General features: G+C 37.7%; 2 protein-coding genes across 3 annotated transcripts in view; both read right to left on the reverse strand.

The window, feature by feature from the left end:
• Positions 1–6,899, reverse strand: part of LOC148353402 (ileal sodium/bile acid cotransporter-like) — a 37,553-nt gene extending 30,654 nt beyond the window's left edge. The window contains exon 1 of the mRNA XM_088353069.1: positions 6,791–6,899. The gene's annotated coding sequence lies outside the window, so the exon portion shown is untranslated. The remainder of the gene's footprint in view (positions 1–6,790) is intronic.
• gtpbp8 (GTP binding protein 8) lies at positions 837–20,338 on the reverse strand. Of its 2 annotated transcripts, none has more exons than XM_088353067.1 (8): positions 20,209–20,338; positions 18,201–18,372; positions 17,967–18,120; positions 15,919–16,017; positions 13,322–13,452; positions 11,732–11,831; positions 6,791–6,909; positions 837–5,816 (listed from the first exon to the last, which is right to left on the reverse strand). In XM_088353067.1, exons 1-8 carry the CDS (start codon positions 20,297–20,299, stop codon positions 5,696–5,698), a joined length of 987 nt encoding a protein of 328 aa, XP_088209193.1. In that variant the 5' UTR covers positions 20,300–20,338; the 3' UTR covers positions 837–5,695. The 2 variants fall into 2 exon arrangements, with proteins under 2 accessions (XP_088209193.1, XP_088209194.1); XM_088353068.1 differs by having other exon boundaries at positions 845–2,456.
• Between the last annotated feature and the right edge of the window lie 1,013 nt (positions 20,339–21,351).

Consider the following 21,351-nt stretch of genomic DNA (forward strand, 5'->3'; position numbering starts at 1 on the left):
GACAAAAAGTGTAACTCAAGAAAAAAAGCAAAAAAGAGAAATAAATAAATAAATAAAAGAAAATCCCATTTTTCACATTTTTGTCTTTGTTCTCTTCATTTCCTTTATTCTCTTTCTTTTTCTCCATTTATCTTTTTGTTGCCTTAATTCCCCCTACTTTTCTTTTTTATCCCGTTTTCCTTTTTTGCCTCTTTCTCTTATTTCTTCTTGCCGAGTTTTATTCCTTTCGAAAAAAAAAACATTTTACCTTCTACTTCTCTTTCTTTGTGGGTAAAAATTGGAAGAAAACATTTGCTTTTTGCTCACTTTCAGTCCCTGTAGTTAGTAGTCTTCCTTGGACTCATTTTGAGTTGCAATATATACATTACAGCGACATCGAGAGGACAAATATAAATCAGTGTAAGTAGCGATGAGGCTTATAAGACAATTCCGTACAAACTAATGCTAGGAGGGAAAAAGAAATGCAATGGCAAAGCAAAGCCACAAGGCAGCAGTGTCATTTAAAACAGACTTTTTAAGAAACATGGCAACAATTTAAAGTAGGGATGCAAAAACTACTCGATAAAATTGCTTAAAGGCTATCATTAAAAGGGTTGGCAACTAATTAGATCTTGGATTTTTCGTATTATGTGATTTATGAGCCACTAAGAACGTTAACTTAATCCAAATAAGAGTGAACACAATTCTGTTGTGTCACTGAGGGTTGTAGTAGCACTATGGTCAAGCAGAAAGCACTAATTCACACATTTTTATAATTCTTTTTATTTTTTTGAACATCATTACAAACAAAGCTGGCATTGAGGTTTCAAATTTGTAGTATTTGACTGTTCATTATGAAACAAACTTTCAAGGGAACAGAAAGTGCTGCAGAGGAACTGAGGAAAACAATCAGAAAATAAGTAAACAATATGAAGAAAGTAAAATAAAAATAATGACACGTTTAATTATACACAAGGGGCCGATTCTTAAGTGTATTATATACCATTTTTATATTAGGAATGTTTTATCCAAGATTCAATCAAAAAAAAAACAAATTGGACAAAAAATTGATTTACATTTTGATATATTTTTGTGGATAAAAAAATGTCCACGCATAAAATGAAATGTATTGCTCTTTCTTGTTTGTTATGTATAATAAGTCCAAATTAATTTGATCTGGCAGCACGGCGGCGCAGTGGTTAGCGCGTGTGCGGCACAGTTCTAAGGTCTTGGGAACCTCCTGTGTGGGATCAATTCAGCTACCGGACTTCCAGTGCGGAGTTTGTATGTTCTCCCCGTGCCTGCGAGGGTTTCCTCCGGGCACTCCGGTTTCCTCCCACATTCCAAAGACATCCATTTCAGGTGGATTGACCGGCCCAAATTGTCCCGAGGTGTGAATGAGCGAGCGAATTGTCTGTCCGTGTGTGCTCTGCGATTGGCTGGCAACCCGTTCGGGGTGTCCCCTGCCCAATGCCTGATGATTGCTGGGATGGGCTCCAGCACCCCTGCGACCTTACTGAAGATAAGCGGTGCAGCTAATGAGAGATGAGAGAGATAATATGATCTTTGGATAAGGTAGTAGGAAGAGAGTCTAACATAATTGCAGATGTATACCATATATTTGTGAGCACTTTTGTTTGTGTGAAAAATCTTGACAAACACTTGGATATGTTATTGTTTTATATTATAAAATATTCTGTTGTTGTGTGCACTATTCATTTGGACAGGTAACTTAAAATTAGTTTTACCTGGTTATATCAGTATCAGAAATTATTTTCCCCCCATTTTATTAACACTCCACTTATTGAAACATGAATATTTTGTTTGTTTGTTTGTACATGATTCAAATTGAATCTTTTCTTCCGGCGCCGTCACGAATGGCAGCCACTCCAGCAGCTCCCGTGTTATTTTCGATTGTTCTCGATTGTTCTCAGCTCAGGGATGCTGCTGGAAATGTGAATTTCCCTTCGGGGATGAAAAAAGTATCTATCTATCTATCTATCTATCTATTTTTCTATCCGTCCAAAACTTCAATATTTGTGTAAAGAGAAGGAAATTAACATGTCTTTTAATAATCTGATTCATCAATTAATCAAAAAAAATAATCGACCGATTCATTGATTATAAGATTAGTCATTTTGTGTTACACATAAAAGTTAAGCACTTTTCAATCCATGAAAACACAACAATAAAATTCATGCATTTTTAAAGATTTCAAGCACCTGCACAAACCCAGCAGGTATGCATTTATTGTTTTTTTTAAAGGCAAAGTATGGTGAGAAAGACTTTACACACAAGGTATTTCTTCAACTACATGTGTTTATTATAAAACAGTCTGCAGACAAGAGAGACTGGGGCCTTATTTTTACACAAAGTTAGTCTAAAATCATTTTTGAGACGTGTCTTCTAGTTGGATATTTCCTGTTACATGACCAATGAAGCATCTCAAGAGGTAGATTCCTGAAAATTGAAGGGAACTGCAGGGTGCGGGAAGGGGAAAACACAGGTCAGCCAATCAAACGACTCAGCCCATCAAAATCAAATGGAAAAATTATTAAAGCCCTGGTGTCTAATGTATGACTACTAGATGTCCAATGTAAACGTAAGCTAGGGCCACAGCAATCAGCAAGACCCAAAACAAACATGGTGGTGACCTTAGGTATGGATTCTACTGTGTAAAAGAAACATAAATGACTCAAAATTAACATTTGTATGATAGTTCATGTACTTTTACCTTGTATTCATGTTACTTTTTAAAATTGAATTAAGTTTTTTTACTACGAGGAGGCATTAAGTGTGTTCCTTTAAAATAAATATCAATTGCTAGATGGCTAAGAAAAAGCTGGACAATTAGCTAAGAAAGACAATTAGGTTAAAAAAAACTAAAAAGAGCTAGATAGGGAGCTGAAACAGTAATAAGCCAACTAGCTAGTGTTACTAGGCAGATAAAAAGTTAAAGAAAGCTAGATGGCTAGCTAGAAAGTAGCCCAAAATGTAGCCTGAAAACTAGCAAAAAAGGGTGATATGTCAACTAGACTAGGGTAACCAAACGTCCTCTTTTGAATGGACATGTCCACTTTTTACATCCCGTCCGGGTCATCCGGCGGGGTTTTCCAAATTCATGAAAATGTCCGGTTTTAATGATTTTTCACGAGAACAATTTGTTTGTGATGAAATTGACTAACGCTTTGCACTGAATACGACGGCACTGGGTTGCCTGTGACGTATTACCTGGGAGCCTGCCCAGAGGCAATATTTTTCACCAGGCAAACCAGGAAGTTGCTTGGGGCCCCCAGTAGGTGACAATAGAGAGAATAAATATTGCATTGCAGTTGATGGAGAAGTTGAGTGAAGAATTGAAAATTGCGTTTTGAAACCTTCATTATGAAGAGAATCTATCCTTCCCGGAATGAACAAAAGAAAGAAAAAAGAAGAGGAGAGAAAGCAAAATTGTGGTAGAAATATAATAATGAACAGAGATCAATGGTATTTTTCCCCAACCGTTGATAATGAATAATGTAGTGCAAATGGTGGTAGTCTAGTTTCACTCATGCTAGCAGTAGCATGACCATACTTCATTCATGTTGTTGTTTTTTTTATTTCAAAAGCTATTGCTATATTATTAAGTAGTCTACAATACAATAGTACTTTTAATCAAAAAAGCCCTTTGAGGATAACACAAGAATACTCAGAATGTTGTGGCTTCACGATTGCCATTTAGAACCAATAATACAGGTATAGTCAAACCTGAAAATGTAATTATTGTTTTTAAACGTGGCACTTTATTAGTTGTTTGGAAAGGTGAAAGCTGTCATCAGCAAATCTGTGACAGTGATGCCACTGGTCTGTTTTTATTATTTTACAGCTGGAACTGCATTAAAAGCATGGCATCTATTCAGAAATCGTCAACCTGTACAGCTTTTGTAACGTCAAATCATTTGTGTAAACTTTATAAGTAGTTTAGTCTACAATAAACATTGAGCTGTCTTTTTCAAGAATTGTTACAAAATGTGGAAATATTAAACCCATTTAATGGATGAAGCTAATATAGCCAATTTAACATTAACCATTTCTTTTAGGATCATTACTGAAGTTTCTTACATTAAAACCTAAAGAAACCAAAAGCAATGATGTTCATTCTTTGCCAGCTGCTTACAGTAATTCAGCATCTGCCTCCATTACAGTCGAGACCTTCCTCCTGTGATGACCACCCAATTTGTTGGTTATTTATTGAAATTGCCAAGGCTCAGAGTTTGTCCTCGTGAAATACTGTTGTGTTGGGGGTCGGGCAGTGGTGGGGAGGCCCCTAATGAATTTCTGCTAGGGGCCCAACGAGACCCTAAAATCGGCACTGAGCCTGCCTAGTGAGTGGTTGGTTCTGTTGTGCTCAGTAAAAGAGAAAATGAGAATCCCTAAGTGAAGGTGCATCTTCACAGATGAATTACAAAAAAAATTCCCCACATACCGTCCCGGTCGAAACAAATGGTAGTGTACCTTGTGCGAAGCTATCACATATGTTTAGGTGTCTAAGAAAGGTGCCGGAGACCTGTTACCTCACACTGACACAGTGAAACACAAAAAAGCTGTGCGTGGTGAGAATTCTTCTGCTAAACTGACCGACTTCCTTGTAAGACCCGGGAAAACAGGATGCTGTAAACGCAGCGGAGGGTATGACACCGTAACAGTTACAGGTCCCTTGATTGCACAATGCGTTGTTGAAAACGGCATTTCCAGACTCAATCACAGCCAGAGGTTCAGCATTGCTCGCACTAAGACCGTAGCCATTGTGAATGCTGTTATAGCGCCCCACTCAGTTGAAGTCGCTCAATAAGGCCTCAAATATATCCTGTACTGTGTGGTTTTTCTACAGATGGGAGTAACCACGGAGCAAAGAAATTATTCCCTGTTATAATCCAGTACTTTTACTGGATGAAGGGTGGTGTACAAGCAAAATTAATTGAGGTTAAAGACACACCAAATGAGACAGCAGAAACCATTGCACATTATCTTATTGAAACATTGGCAAAAAACAAATTTTCTGAAAAATGTATTGCGTACTGGTGACAATTGCAACACAAATTTTGGAGAAGTCTGGCTTGATGAAGGGGGAAAAGAATGTGTTTGCATGTTTGAAGAGAATGCTGCACAAAAAGACTCTGATTGGTGTGGGTTGCCCAGCACACATACTGAATAATTGTGTTTATCATGGGACAGACACAAAAGATGTTGACCTTGATAATGTCTTTTTCAAAACCTCCCAGCACCTTAATATTTACACAGTGCGCACTGAGAACCCGAAGGTGCACTTTGTTGACATTTTATACAGAAATATGCTTTCTCACAGCAAGACAAGGTGGTTATCATTGTTCCCAGGCATTGAGGGGATAATACAGATGATATAGCTTTAAAGGCATTCTTTCTGTCTCCGGAAAAGACACCCGTAGTGATCAAGTTTTTTGAAAATGACTTTGGGGAGATCTACCTCTGGCACATGCACTCACTCATGTCTGTGTTCCACACCAACATTCAAGAAATGGAAAAGGAGAATAACTCCATTATGGAAGAAAGAAAATTCTGAACAATATCCACACCATTCTTCTTGAATGCAGGACTAGCAACTTCTTGTCTCTAAGAGTTAATGGGCTTCTAGCACAAAAGTGCAGCGATGGACTTGGCAAGAGCTGTGACAAGTTCTGTGCCGAAGTGCAAGGCCTGTTCAGTGCATGTCTGGAGTATATGGGGAATGGATGACTCCAATGGAAGAGTACTCAACATTCATGTGGCTGGATCTGAGTGAACCTCCAGATTGGAATGATGGGGAGGCCTGCAACAAGTACCTAGGAGAAAAAGGGGGTGCCAATTGATGATGTGTGATGTTTTGACCTGGTCACCAATCTGAGGAGATTCACAGAAAGGTGCAGCAGTGATGAGGAGATCACTGGCTTGCAGGTGCACCAGAAGAGGACAACATATTTTGAGAAGGCTAAGAGCATTGCATGTTATTCAGAACTCCTGAAGATTGCACAGTTTGTCTTTGCTCTTCCTTCTCATAATGCCAATGTTAAGAGGGTTTTCTGATTGACGCAGAGCCAGTCGACCAATGAGAGGAACAGGCTTTCTGAGTCATTGAAGATATTCTCTTTGTGCAATACAATTTCAAAGACATGTCTTGCAAAGACTTTCTTTCATACTTTGTTTAGCAACCAAAAACTGCTGAGAAAAATCAGCTCTACAGCAAAATATGGATGGGCAGACAAGGAAGATGAAGAAACGCAAGAGGAATAAAACAGGGATGAGGAAGAAAAATAAAGATTTAAGTGACGGTTTTTCTTTTCAAATTGGTATTGTTGTGAGGCCACTGTTTTATTTACATAAATTCACTGAAAAGAGAAAAAAGCTTTTTGTTAAAGCTGGATATTCTACAGAAGTTTTATATATAACATAATTTTAGATTATTTTTACAATAAGAATTCAAAATAAAGTTATTATTTTGTTTAAAGTTGATCTGCAGCATTATTTTTATCAGTATCTTATTCCCGTTTTATACGTGATTATCGTTCTACTCTCTCTCTCTCTCTCTCTCTCTCTCTCTCTCTCTCTCTCTCTCTCTCTCTCTCTCTCTCTCTCTCTCTCTCTCTCTCTCTCTCTCTCTCTCTCTCTCTCTCTCTCTCTCTCTCACCCACTAGTCCGGCCCCATGTAAGATTTTTTCTACAATGTGGCCCCTAAGCTCAAATGAGTTTGACACCTCTGGTTCAATTGAACATGGCCTCAATAAAAAAAATATATCAATGAAAATAAATGCTGACTTACCTTACTAAAAAAGGCTGAGGAAAGCAGCTTGCGGTCTGTGTTTCAATCACATCCTTACATTTCAGTACGTTAGTCAGGAGTGGGCCTCGGCCCCTTTTATCAATCTTGGTCACCACCATCTGCAATTACAAATTATTTTGGGACCTGAATTATAAATGTATGACGTCTGTTCCTATGTGGCTAACTAGCCAATTTAAATTTGGTAAAATGAAAAAAAAAGCAAAAAAAAAGAAAAAAGGAAACAAAACAAAAAAAAACTTTTCTCCATCCTCATCCTCCTAGACTTGAGCGCCGCCTTCGACACAATCTCTCACCCTATCCTCCTCAATAGACTCTCCTCCATTGGTCTCACCCATACTCCCCTCAGTTGGTTCCATTCCTTACCTCACTGGCCGCACTCAGTTTGCCCAGCTGAAATCCTTCACCTCAAAGCCCTCCCTAGTCACCACAGGTGTACCCCAGGGATCTGTCTTAAGTCCTCTTCTCTTCATCATCTACCTCTTGCCTCTTGGTCATATCCTCCGCAAATTTAATATCCACTTTCACTGCTTTGCTGATGACACCCAACTCTACCTCTCATGCAAACCAAACTCCATACTCCCACCTCCCTCCCTCACCTCTTGCCTTTCCGAACTCAAAACATGGTTCACAACAAACTTTCTTAAATTAAATGCCAATAAAACAGAATTCCTCCTTCTTGGCACCAAATCCACTTTATCCAAAGTAAACAATTTCTCTTTCAATATCGACAGCTCCTTAGTGTCCACCTCCCGCCAGGTCAAGAGTCTGGGTGTCATCCTGGACAGCATGCTTACCTTCCACTCACATATAAACACCATCACCCGCACTGCTTATTTCCACCTCCGCAATATTACCAGACTCCGCCCTTCCCTCACCCCCCACACCACTGCTATTCTCGTCCACAATCTTGTCACATCCCGCCTTGACTACTGCAATACGCTCCTCTTCGGCCTTCCTCAAAAGTCCCTCCATAAAATTCAGCTGGTTCAAAACGCCTCTGCTCGCATCATCACAAATACATCTTCCCAGCAGCACATCACCCCCGTTCTCCAACAGCTACACTGGCTTCCTGTTCAACATCGCATCAGCTCCAAACTGATCCTATATACATATATGGCCATTCACAACCTGGCCCCTCCTTACCTGCCCGACCTTCTCCAGGTGCACGTTCCACCTCGCTCCCTTAGATCCTCGTCCTCCCTCCGACTGTCAGTGCCCCCTGCCCACCTGAGCACCATGGGAGCCAGAGCCTTCAGTCAAGCTGCTACAAAGCTTTGGAACAATCTACCTCTGGACCTCCAAAACTGCACACCTCTCTCCACTTTTAAGTCCCGTCTAAAAACACACCTGTTCTAGACTGCCTACAACACATAGCTTCTCCATTTCCTATGTTTTGATGATTTTATGTCTTGTTTTTATTTATTACTTTGCTTACAACTTTTTAAAAATTGTACTTTTTTATTGTCTGTACAGTGTCCTTGGGTGGCCTGAAAGGCGCTTTTAAATAAAATGTATTATTATTATTATTATTATTATTACTTGCCAAGCTATCTTCAAAGCACATTTGTCAAAGCCATTAAAACGCTTAAATTATCTCATAGAATTTGAGCATTAATATTTAACTTAAGTGAAAAAAGAGTGAGGGTGATTTATTATATAGTCACGCCTTTGAGCGATTTGGGGAATTAAAATAGCTCAGGTGACCAAATTACGATTAATTCTGTGCTTAGAAGAAAATGAAAACATGTTAATGCAACTGAGCTTTTGAGGGGCACATAAGTTTTTCACCATCAAAAAAATCCATGTGCATTTGCTTGAAAATATAAAATAAAGAATGACAGCGGATAAAATGTAAGGATATGTTTTTCTGTTTTTAATAATGGATACCAGCAAAGGAGATTGCATGTGATGCCAGTTCTTTGACTATTACTGAGCACCGTTGTTCTTCAATTTGACTATTATGAACTGTTTACATTATCGTCACTAACGGCCAATCATGTTATCGAGAGGGGTGGCCGACAGAAGGACAAACACATACAAAAACAAAGAAAATAAAAAAAGGGAAAAAGTAGCAAAAAACACAAAATTGTATGGACCATGACCAACCCAAATGCCCAAACACCCAAACAAGTTAAGCACGTCGGCATCCATGTTGGTCATGCTTTCGTCCATCCAGATGAAACAGGACACAAGAAAGCGACCATGTCACTCAGGTCACAACACACTCTTCTGTTCAACAGCAGGGCCCGACAGCTTTCACTGGTTTACCCCTGCCACATCATAAGGGTGCCCTGCTCATCCCTTAGAACGCGTCTAAAGATCCCACTATCCTTTCACAACACCTCTCCACTCATTCCTATCACCAACAAGAGCTCTAGCTTCCATTATATTTAGACCTCTTTCCTGCAGAGCACTCATAGCACTATCCATCCACGTCAGTCGCGGCCTTCCTCTTGGTCTCCTTCCATTTACTTCTGCTCTTCAACATTTGCTCCTCATCCATCCTCTCCATGTGTCCAAACCAACCGAGAACTCTCTCATCCACACGCTTGCTCAGTTCCACTACTACTCCAGTTCTGTCTCTCACAATGTCATTTCTCAATCTATCCAATCTTGTCACTGCTAACATACTCCTCAAAAACTTCATCTCAGAAACATTTAATTTCCTTCTCAAAACTGCATTCAGGCTCCAAGTCTCTGCACCATACAACAGTCGGCACAATCAGACTCTCATACAGTCCCCTTTTAACATCCATACTCATACTCTTGTTACTCGTCACTTTCCTCAAAGCACCCAAAACCTTGCTTCCTTAATTCACTCTCTGCAATACCTCGTCCTCCATTCCACCAACTTGTTTATGAGATAATAAAATCCATAGCTCATATATTCACCACTGTATCTGCATTGAAATGATCTGCATTTATATAGCGCTTTTCAAGTCAATGACTTCCCAAAGCGCTTTAAATTGTGCTTCACATTTCCCAATAGCGGCCGTGATCTGTGCAGCCATGTAAGGCTGTTACCTTCTTATTGGGGGTTTTGGGGTTTCAGTGTCTTACCCAAGGACACTTCGGCATGTAACACGGACAAGCCGGGATTCGAACTGGGATCCCCTAATCCTAAAACGATCGCTCTACCTCCTGAGCTACTGCCGCCCCAAAATTTGGCCATGCTTAACACGTGTAAACAAACTGTATCTGTCTTTTTCTGTGGTGTGAAATTCAGGCCTCAATTTACATTTGCAAGGAATTATCACCAAGTAAGGGGTTTAAATAACATTTGGTTATCATTTTCTTTTCTTTGCCAAGGCAAATACTTTTGGGTCCCGACCCACAAGTTGAGATACACTGACCTTGATCCAAATCGTTCATTTGAGACACCGAAATGCAACTTGAAGTGCCGTACAATGTGCAAAATCCTATTAAGTACACTGGCTTACGAAACTATTTGGCCCCCTTGAACTTTGTGACCTTTTGCCACATTTCAGACTTCAAACATTAAGATATAAAACTGTAATTTCTTGAGAAGCATCAACAATAAGTGGGACGTAATCATGAAGTGCAACACACTTTATTGGATATTTTAAACTTTTTTAACAACTAAAAAAAGAAAAAGTGGGTGTGCTAAATTATTCAGCCCCTTTACTTTCAGTGCAGAAGTTCAGTGATGATCTCTGAATAATTCAATGTTGATCTAATGATTAACGATGATAAATGGAATCCACCTGTGTGTAATCAAGTTTCTATATAAATGCAACTGATTCAGATTCAGATCTACTTTATTGTCATTCTAGTACACGTCTATACAGAACGAAATGTTGATACATCTGACCCCCACAGTTTCCTTGAATGTACAGTTTCCTTGAATGTACAGATATAAATAAATGTTGTATTGAGTTGGAGTAGTGAGTACTAATAATATACTAAATAATTATGGCTCCGTATAGTATATTACCGTAGTGCAGATAGTGCAAGAGGAGTAGCTAACCAGATGTGCAAAATGGGCAGTCAGGTTATCAAGTCAGGTAAACAGTAACAATAAACCTGTAACAATAACACTGTAAGTACAATAGTGCCGAGAGCAGATGTGCAAGGAGTGGCTAGCTATAAGAACTGCCAGTAGTGCAAAAAGTCAAAATAAACCCACAGATGTACAGATTAGCAGCAGTTTAGATTTAGATTTACTATATGTTAGATTGACCATTTAACAGTCTAATGGCCAGGGGGACAAGACTATTGCGGAACCTGGTGGTCCTGCACCGCACACTGCAGTACCTCTTCACAGAGGCTAGCAGAGTGAACAGTCCATGATGGGGGTTAGAGGGGTCCCTGATAATGTTCTTAGCATGGGATAGGCAGCGCTTCTGGCCAATGCCAATTGCCACTGCAATGTTTTTTTTTTTTTGTTGAAAATGTTTAAAATATCCAATAAAGTGTGTTCCACTTCATGATGTTGTCCCACTTATTGTTGATGCGTCACAAGAAATTACAGTTTTATATGTTGTCGTTTGAAGTCTGAAATGTGGCAAAAGATCAAAGGTCAAGGGGGCCAAATAGTTTCGCAAGCCACTTTTCCTGCATTCTCCTCCGATGTTGCCTCTAATTTCTTTTGCACCTTATAAAAAAGTATCTTAGATATTTGTAGGTGTATAGCATGCATTTGTATGCATTATTGTTTATTATTAGGCAGCTTGACAAACACTTGGATTTCTTTATTTCTTATTTTATATAGTAAAATATTTTGTTTTTCTTGTGCACTATTTTTCTAGCTGCACAGAACGTCAATATTTGAATAGAGGAAATAAAAAATGGGTTTAAAAAAATTCAAATTCATCAATTACTCGAAGAAATAATCTATCGATTCATTGATTATTACAATAATCGTTAGTTACAGCCCTAAAAAATACATATAAATCTTACCACGTATGGACATCTGGTCTCCTCACACATCTCAAGTGCAATATGATCAGTCTTTTGCAGTCCAACGCTGCCATCCACTAATAAGAATGTCCTGACAAGACTGCAAAAAAGAGGATGCAAAGCGTTTTGATGAATTAGGGGAACACCAAGATACAGAAGCTTTTCAGAAAAAATGTGGCACGTATTCTAAATTTCATTTGCCAACAAATGTTAAATAAATAAAGAAAAGAACAAGGGGTAGGTCATTTTTTTAAGTTGGGCATCATTTGTTAAAAAGTAATTGTCTTAAAGGCAATTGATTCCATTATTTGTATTTATTGATAAAGAGTCTCAACAATATACGTTGGCAATATATGAGGAAACATATATCCCATTTTTCTATGTATTAATGATAAATATACATGCATACATTTATATGTACATGTTATAAGTCATTTTATGTATTTCTATCAATAGACCATTCAATCAAATAGATTTTAAAACACAGATTTAAAGAAAAATAATATATCATGCCCCTAAATTTGCGCTCAATTTTCTAATATGCATTAAAAAACTCAATATTCAAAATGTGTTTTCTTTTGCATGAAATAAAATGCACAATTAAAAACTTAGTTATTAGAAATGTTTCATGAGAAATCTATTTTAATGGAGAATGGGGGCTGCAAAGGGACACCAGGGACAAGAGTCACACCAATGTTTTTAATTAGAAGTGCGGTTTTAATTTTTTTTCTTACTTTTTGTTAGGCGGGCCGGATTGAATGTTCTGAATGGCAAAATGTGGCCCGCTGGCTGTAGTTTGCCCAACACAAAACTAGAAGATCCAAAAAAGGCTTATTTTTCCACTCTTAATTAGATATGCCCTGTGTGTAAAGATGTAAAAGAAAAAAAAGATCTAAAAATGTGTGATGTACACCTCAAAACAGAAATTAGGGTCCTTTAGCACATAGAGTGACTCACAAGCAAAATTAACAAAATATAAGTCACTTTAAAGGGACATTTTTTATTATTTAGTGCATTTTGTCTGTCAATGTGTGCCTTGCGGCTGGCTGGCAACCGGTTCAGGTTGTCCCCTGCCCACTGCACGAAGAGAGCTGGGATGGGCTCCAGCACCCCCGCGACCCTACTGAGGATAAGCGGTGAAGATAATGGATGGATGGATCTCGTGCATCCATTCAACATGGTTGGTGTCACGTCTAAAGAAGGGGTGAGCCATTTCTTTTGAAATGAAAGTGGAATAAGAATGCTTGATGCGGTTGAGAAAATGGTTGGATCGCTTTTTTTCGGCCACTCTCTAATATGGAGGAAGATCTCTTGAAGCTAATCTCCCAAAAGTAATTTACACTTAACTTTATTCATCTTTATACAGCATATTATTTTAAGAAATATTCATTTTTTAGTAAAAAAAATACAAGTTACTTCTACAAGCCTTAAACATACTTACTGTATATAAACCATAAACATACAAAATATAGCACTAAAACAACTTACAAATTCAACTTATGATCGATCATTCGTAAGTAGGGAAACATCTGTATTACTAAGACAAATCGTTCTCAAGAAAATTTCCAATGGGTTAAATAAATATCTCACTTTTTCCTTGAGTACAGATATGGTTCCACCATATCCACAAAATCTCTGGGTGCTCTATGTCCATAACCTGGCATGTCGACAATGGTGAAAGCTTTGCCCACTTTAAAGAAGTTCATCTTTTTTGTGTGACCCTGCAATGGAATATTGGACAAACATACAAATGAATAAACCTTGATTAACACAGGAGTATCTAACCCTTTTCAAGCTGAGAGCAACTTTTTGTTACTAATTAGAGCAGGGCACCCAGTTTTACATGATTTTTTTTAATAGAAACTTAACTATATGGCTTGCTAAACACCTAGAAATGTAGCTTGGTAGTTATCTTAAAAAGTCAACATGTAAAAAAAAATTAAAAGGGAGCTAGATAGCTAGCTAAAAGAGTAAAAAAGCCATCTAAATAGCCACACATAGAATGCTAAAAACAAATCTAGCTAGAAGGATGCCGAAATGTAGCTTGATAACTAGCACAAAAGGTCAAGTGTTAGCTAGATGGCTTGCCAAATAGCTAAAAAGGTAGCGAGAAATGTAAACCGGTAAAAAAAAATAAATGGGGACTGATAGCTAGCTAAAAGGGTAAAAAGCCATCTAAATCACCGCCTGACTTATTCACATTGTCATTTAAACATAAATACAGTGGCTTGCGAAACTATTTGCCCCCTCTTGAACTTTGTGACCATTTGCCACATTTCAGACTTCAAACATAAAGATATAAAACTGTAATTTCTTGTGAAGAATTAACAAATAAGTGGAAGACAATCATGAAGTGGAACACACTTTATTGGATATTTTAAACTTTTTAAACAAATAAAAAACGAAAAAGTGGGTGTTCAAAGTGCAACAAAATGTCCAGAAGTTCAGTGAGGATCTCTGAATTATTCAATGTTGATCTAAATGACTAACAATGATAAATGGAATCCACCTGTGTGTAATAAAGTCTCTCTATAAATGCACTTGCACTGTGATAGTCTCAGAGGTCTGTTTAAAGCGCAGAGAGCATAATGAAGAACGAAGAACACACCAGGCAGGTCTGAGAGACTGTTGGGGAGAAATTTAAAGCTGGATTTGGATACAAAAAGATTTCCCAAGGTTTAAAAAACCCAGGGATCACTCTGCAAGCAATAATATTGAAATGGAAGGAATATCAGACCACTGCAAATCTATCAAGATCGAGCCGTCCCCTAAACTTTCACTCAAACAAAAAAGTTTAAAATATCCAATAAAGTATGTTCCACTTCATAGCATATGAATAACCTATATTTTATGTTGACAATATCGGTGTATTATTTGTTATTACAACATCCATTGCAGCCTGGTCATCCTGGAAGGAGGGATTACCACATGTGCGGTCCCTTCTCAAGATTTCTTCCATTTTCCTTATGTTGAGGTTTTTGAGTTTTTCCCTGCCCTCATGTAGGTTTTAGACCAGGGGGTGGTGTAATAATAGTCTGTAATAATAGTCTGTGGTTTGCAATAACCTGTGCAGCCTTTTGAGACTCTTTGTGATTAAGGGCTATACAAATAAAAAATGACTTGACTTCATGATTGTGTCCCACTTATTGTTGATGCTTCACAAGAAAATAGTTTTATTTATTGATGTTTGAAGTCTGAAATGTGGAAAAATTTCACAAAGTTCAAAGGGGCCAAATAGTTTCGCAAGCCACGGTAGCTTTATGTAATGTACCTGAGTTAGTAGTTACAAAGATTTAGGTTTGAGATACTTTTAATGTGGATCACAAATGTCAAAGTCAAAGCCATATGCGGCCCGTAAGAAGGTTTTTTACAAATCAGGAGATGATCATGATACATTGTTGTATCATACAGCAAGAATCCTTGCGTATTTGTTTTCACGATACTATACTTTTCATGGACAAAGTGTTATTTAATTGTTAAATGATTTGCAGGCAAAACATTGAGTGCAAGAGATACAATGCAAATCTAATTATTTTAGATAGAGGGAAAATATTTTGCTTGAGTGGTTAGCTCTTAGTTTTCGTGTCTGTATTGTTGTCATTGCCTTAGGTGCGACTAGCACTACATTAAAAACTAGCTTTGCTTAAGCAACTAACTTCACAGACGCAGTCACTAGCTGTATTGGTGTTAGCAACTACCATTTAACAACTAGTATTGGCATCTAGTGCCTAATTAAAACAATGATAAAAAGAAAGTAATGCACTGAAAAAAGGGTTTTGTTTATATTTAAGTATTATCGTACTTTAATTTTTGGCCTTTTTCAGCCTGGATTAAGCACATATTTAGCTTTATTGGTTAGCTGTTAGCTTTAATAATGTCTAGCATTGCTTTCATAGCACAACAATAGTATTAATTAATAGCAGCTTGTTTCCTTTTTCAAATAATCGATCGGTCTGGCCGTTGACTTTTAGTCAAACTTTAGATAAGGCCAACCGCCCTTTTGACTTTTGACAATTATGATCTAGATTATCTAGATTTGTTACTATTTTTCTAGATTTATTTTAAAAACATCAAAAACCTGAGATGAATTATTTATACCTGGTGTAAAACATAACAGGTGGAAATAAAATAAAAACAATAAATAAAATACTATGTACATGTACATAAAATATGTTATAAATACTCACAGGAGTTTTTGAGACTCTGACAGCCACATTTGGACACAGGGAAAACAAACATTTGATTAAAGATGACTTTCCAACATTACTCCGGCCAATGAAACACACCTGTGGATGTACAAACGTAGAAAAATGCCAGTATAACGGTAAATTCTCTGTTGATCCGTTATAAATAATGAATAATCTTTGTTGATATTTTTTTCATATATAGAGCACATTGGACCATAAGGCACATGGAAATAAGGGCTAAGGTTGATCAAGAAACAAAAAAGTGGCATATTGCGTATGATTGATCGGTCAGAATACACCGGAGATCAAAGTTAGAGAACAACTTGCTGGCAACGAGTTCAGGGTGTCCCCTGCTCATTGCTCGCAGATGGCTGGGATGGGCTCCAGCGACAAACGCCAACCCCCCACCCCCTGCCAAAAAATGCACTGATCACACTGCAGTTGTAATTGCTTGCCTGTTCAGTGCTGAACATGGTAAAGATGTCTCACCGTTTAAGAGCATTTGGACTGAAGGCCCACACTGCAGTGACCAAACCTCTAATTAGCAAAATAATCAAATCGCTGGACTGAGCTTTGCTGAGGAGCATGTTGTGTCGACACAAAGGAGAACTAGTCCAGAGTTCACTATCTGAGTCTGATGGGAAGCATTTTGTTCGGGGAATCATTGGAAAAACACTAAACCCAAAGTGTGTAAAAAATTTTTAAAAAGTCAGTAAAAGGTGGAAGAGGAAGTGTCATGGTTTGGGGCATGTTTTCTGCAGCAGGAGTTGGTCCTCTTGTACAGTTACATGGCAGAGTAGATGCAAATGTGTATAAGAACCTTCTTAAACAGCACATAGTTCCTTACTCGTTATGGTCAGGAAATGGACTACAATCACCAAACTGTAGGAGGCTGGAAGAAGAACGGACCAAAGTCACACCAAAGCAGTGTGAGATACTAGTGCTATCCTATTGCCGCAGATGAGCTGAAATTTTTCACAGCAAAGACCTGTACACTTCTTAGTAATTGCTAACTGTTGTAACCTCCAGATTTTTGTCCCATGCTAAAGCGATTGTTGTCCGCTATTTTTTCAGCGTCTTCTCTAATTTTGATCAGTGCGTTTTCTGATTCATTTATTTTTTTGGCTAAATGCGTTCATTCATTTTCTAAAAAAAAAATAAAAAAAATGTAGTACCATGATAATAACACAATATAATGTCAATTAACTGTTTAACTGTGAAGATGGTATCATTTCAAAGTTATTTACTTTTTATAAGTTGTTGCATTAATATTGATCTTGGGTGTATATCACTTATCACAATTGAAAACAATTGCACACAATGCACAACTTTGAATGCCACAGAAATCAAACGCATCTCACACATAGTTAATGGAAACAACTACAACACGGTCAAAATTAGCAAAAATGACACAAAAGAGAACACCAGCATACCCACTGACTGAGTTGAAGACAGGAGAGGCCCTTCTTCAGTTTTTTGGAGGCATTTTGAAAATATAGAGCCCGATAAAAAACAGAGCGGCAGCATCTATTGCAAACTTTGCCAACAACGTGTGGCCACTAAGACGACAAATATATTCCATCATTTAAAACAGTATAACCTACTAGAATATACAGAATTAAAAACAATCTAAGCCCAAACGAGTGCTAGCGCGCCAAGGGCCATTGAGTGTTAAGCCCAAACAGCAAAAAACACTTATGACAGCATTTTTCACCAGCGTGCCATTCATTTTCTTCTGTCCCTTAAAGACTATTTAAAACTTATTGCACATAAAAGCTTTAACTTAGCTGAGTGTAAAATAAAATTTGTTTATCTAAGCTTTAATGTTTAATATTGGGGATTGCAGGTCTACTTCAGGTTGTGTGCAATGTTGTCTTTTGATTACCTCCTTTTGTTAAATCCTCATATTTTTTAAATTCAGTGTAGTATAGTTTGTCACCATGTACCTTTGTCCTAACATGATAATTAATATCAACTGATATTTTTTCTTTTATATCGTGCTAAAAAAATTTGTCCTAACGCCCAGGATTAATTAGGATGCAGCAGACCTCTGGTTGTTTCAGTGTAGGTACGTGGTCCATCCTCTCTGCCGAACTGTAATAATCAATCTTATGAGATGGTGAAGGACAGAAAAGCTTCTCTGCTTTTAGAACGTCGTCAACACTGGGATGAAAAAGCTGGAACGGTGTTCTATCCACAGAGCTAAAAAAAAATAAATCAAAATCAACACAAGTGTCTCTATAATATTTGAAGGTTCAGATTGACAGTTTAAAAAAAACTACCTGTCGAGGTATGCCTCTATATCTGTAAAAGGGTAAAGCAAGCCTTTGAATTTGTTTGGCAATTCAACTCGGGCCTCTTGCAGGGACGCCAACTTGTGAATGTGCTTCTGAAGGAATGTACACTGAGTCCCACGTCGAAACCATGGTAGAGGTTTCCAATAAACCATTATTGCTTAACAGGTCATTGGCATCAGGAAAGAAAGAAATCATAGATAGATAGATAGATAGATAGATAGATACTTTGTTCATCCCCGAAGGGAAATTCACATTTCCAGCAGCATCCCTGAGCTGAGAACAATCGAGAACAATCGAAAATAACACGGGAGCTGCTGGAGTGGCTGCCATTCGTGACGGCGCCGGAAGAAAAGATTCAATTTGAATCATGTACAAACAAACAAACAATTGAATCATGTACAAACAAACAAACAAACAAAATATCATTGTAGTTATAATGTTGTGATATTTGCACTAAAATATATTTCACTGCTTCTTAATTAAACTTCAGATTTAAATTAGGAGTTGATTAATATTTAAGAATTTGATGGCCATCGTTATTGACATTTTCATTTGTTCGACGGCCGATATAAATCCGAGTTATTTAGGCTCAGATTTACCAGAGCCTCTTTCTTCCTCTCTTCTGGCTTGTCTCGGACGCTACCTTCCCCGCGCCATCTGATTGGATAAGTGACCAGGTGCGAAGCCACTGAAGCAGGAACAATAACTTTAGAGCAGAGTGAACAGTGGTAATTTTGCTAACTGCTGAGTACCGACATGCATGTGAATTTAGTCAGTGGAAGAAAAGCGTGTGTGATTAAGAGATATAATTAAAACTGTTTTTAGGGAAGCACGATTAGGCGGAACCTGATATACTTGTTCGTATCACAACATTAGTTTGTCAATCAGGCGTGTGATTTGGAGAGAGAATAAAAACCACACTAAAGTGGAAGGCTGAGTGAATAGCTGTTATCATAACATCAGTTTGTCAATCTGGCTCTAAACCAGGAGTACCCACACTTTTCCAACAAGAGTTCTGCTCAAATACCAATGCACTTTTTGTTTGAAGTTTATTTAAGTCATGTTGGTTGTATTGGCACTTATATTAATTTACTGTAAATAAACAAAACGGGAAATATTTAAGTTTTTATGTACCTTTATACAAATTGCTACTAAGCCTTATTTCATTTTCTGAACTGTAAGTGTTTAGTGTAAATAAGTAAATTCTAATTTACAGTAAAAAGTTCCAGGGAGCTATCTAAGTTGTTACGTACCTTTATACGAGTTGTTGCTATGCTCAATTTTATTTCCTGCACTGTTTGTTTTTGGTTTAAGTGAAAGAGTAGTGGGCAGCACGGCGGCGCGTGGTTAGAGCGTGTGCGGCACAGTTCTGAGGTCATGAGATCGAACCGCCTGTGTGGAGTTTGTATGTTCTCCCCGTGCTTGCGTGGGTTTCACTCCGGTTTCCACCCACATTCCAAAAACATGCATGTTAGGTTAATTGGCTGGTCCAAAGTGTGAATGAGCGAGCGAATTGTCTGTCCCTGTGTGCCCTGCGACTGGCTGGCAACCGGTTCAGGGTGTCCCCTGCCCACTGCCCCAAAGTCAGCTGGGATGGGCTCCGTGACCCTACTGGGGATAAAGCGGTGCAGATCATGGATGGATGAATGATAGACTTGTCATGTTAGTTGAGGTTGAAATTATCATATATTCACAGTAAATGTTAGAGAGCTATTCGTTTAATTTTAATTTATAACAAATATTCTTTGTTATCTTGCATTTGTTTTAATTCTCACGTTAATGTTTAAGCTTTTGCAGCAAATAAATGTCCAACTGTAAGTTATCAGCTTCCACTCAAAGATAATTTTCGGTATGGGTATCAGCCCTTAAAAAATACGATATCGGTATATCCTTAATTTAAGTAATAGATCTCATCAAGCTAAGCAAAAAAAAATGTAAATTTTGGTCCAACAGTATTAATGATACAAAAACACAAAATAATATCGTTTCTCACCAGTTTTAGGCCTGAATGTTGTCAAATAAAGTCCATTAAAATAGCATGGGATAAAAACTTTGTAAACCTTGTTTAATAATGTACTGTTCATACGACCGCGGTGGGGCCTCAGTGTTCCGCACGTTTTCAAAATATGTCCGGCTGAAACACGAAGCCATACAATGAAGTTCCTTCTCTTAACCCGAATAAACACAAAACATCGTATAAAAAATGATGCAAACGTTGTTTTATTCAAAACTTTTAAGTATTTGGGATTTCTATGTATTTTTTTTTAACCAAATTTATGGAAAATGGGTCAAGTTGACATGTTAACAATTTAGAAAAACACAATTATCCTCAAAATGTACAGGGAATTACAATTCTGGACACCAAATGTAATAATATAAGACATATATATTAACCAAGATTACATTTACTAAGAAACAAAACAAAAAGGTCAGTGTGATAACTAGATTAAGATTGCCCCCAAAGATAAGGAAGGACACTTTAAAATTATGAGAATTTATCCATTAAAATAATTATTAAAATCAAGTTTTCAAATTGAAAATAAAACATTTTCATTTTGTAGCATTGATAGAGAAAACACGATCATGTCATTGTCCAATAATGGTAAATGTAAATGGTCTGCATTTATATAGCACTTTTCAAGTCAATAAAGACCTCCCAAAGCGTTTTACAATGTGCTTCACACTTACCCATCACACACACACTCACACACCAATAGGGAGTCAGCCATGCAAGGCGCCTACCTGCCTTTTGGGGGCATAGGGATTCAGTGTCTTGCCCAAGGACACTTCGACATATAACACGGAGGAGCATGCGATGTCTTGATCCCAAGACGAGTGCTCTACCTCCTGAGCATAATACAAAAGTTATTCAGCTCTAGAATGATCCTATCATATTACATTTGGTCTTATCATACAAAAAATATATACATATATGTGTAGCAACTTGTTTTTATCCACAAAAAAAATCAAATATTTGAGCCCACTTTTAATAGTCAAGTCAAGTCATATTTGTTTGTATAGCGATTACTCGCAATGAATCTTCTGATCCAAAACCTACATGATGGCAAGGAAAAACTCAAAAGCCTCAGCATGAGGAAAATGAAGAATCCTTGAGAAGGGACCGCACATGAGGTTA

The sequence above is a fragment of the Urocampus carinirostris genome, chromosome 14 (genome assembly GCF_059441175.1).
Source record: "Urocampus carinirostris isolate Australia breed hairy pipefish chromosome 14, RoL_Ucar_1.0, whole genome shotgun sequence".
Classification (NCBI taxonomy): Eukaryota; Metazoa; Chordata; class Actinopteri; order Syngnathiformes; family Syngnathidae; genus Urocampus; species Urocampus carinirostris.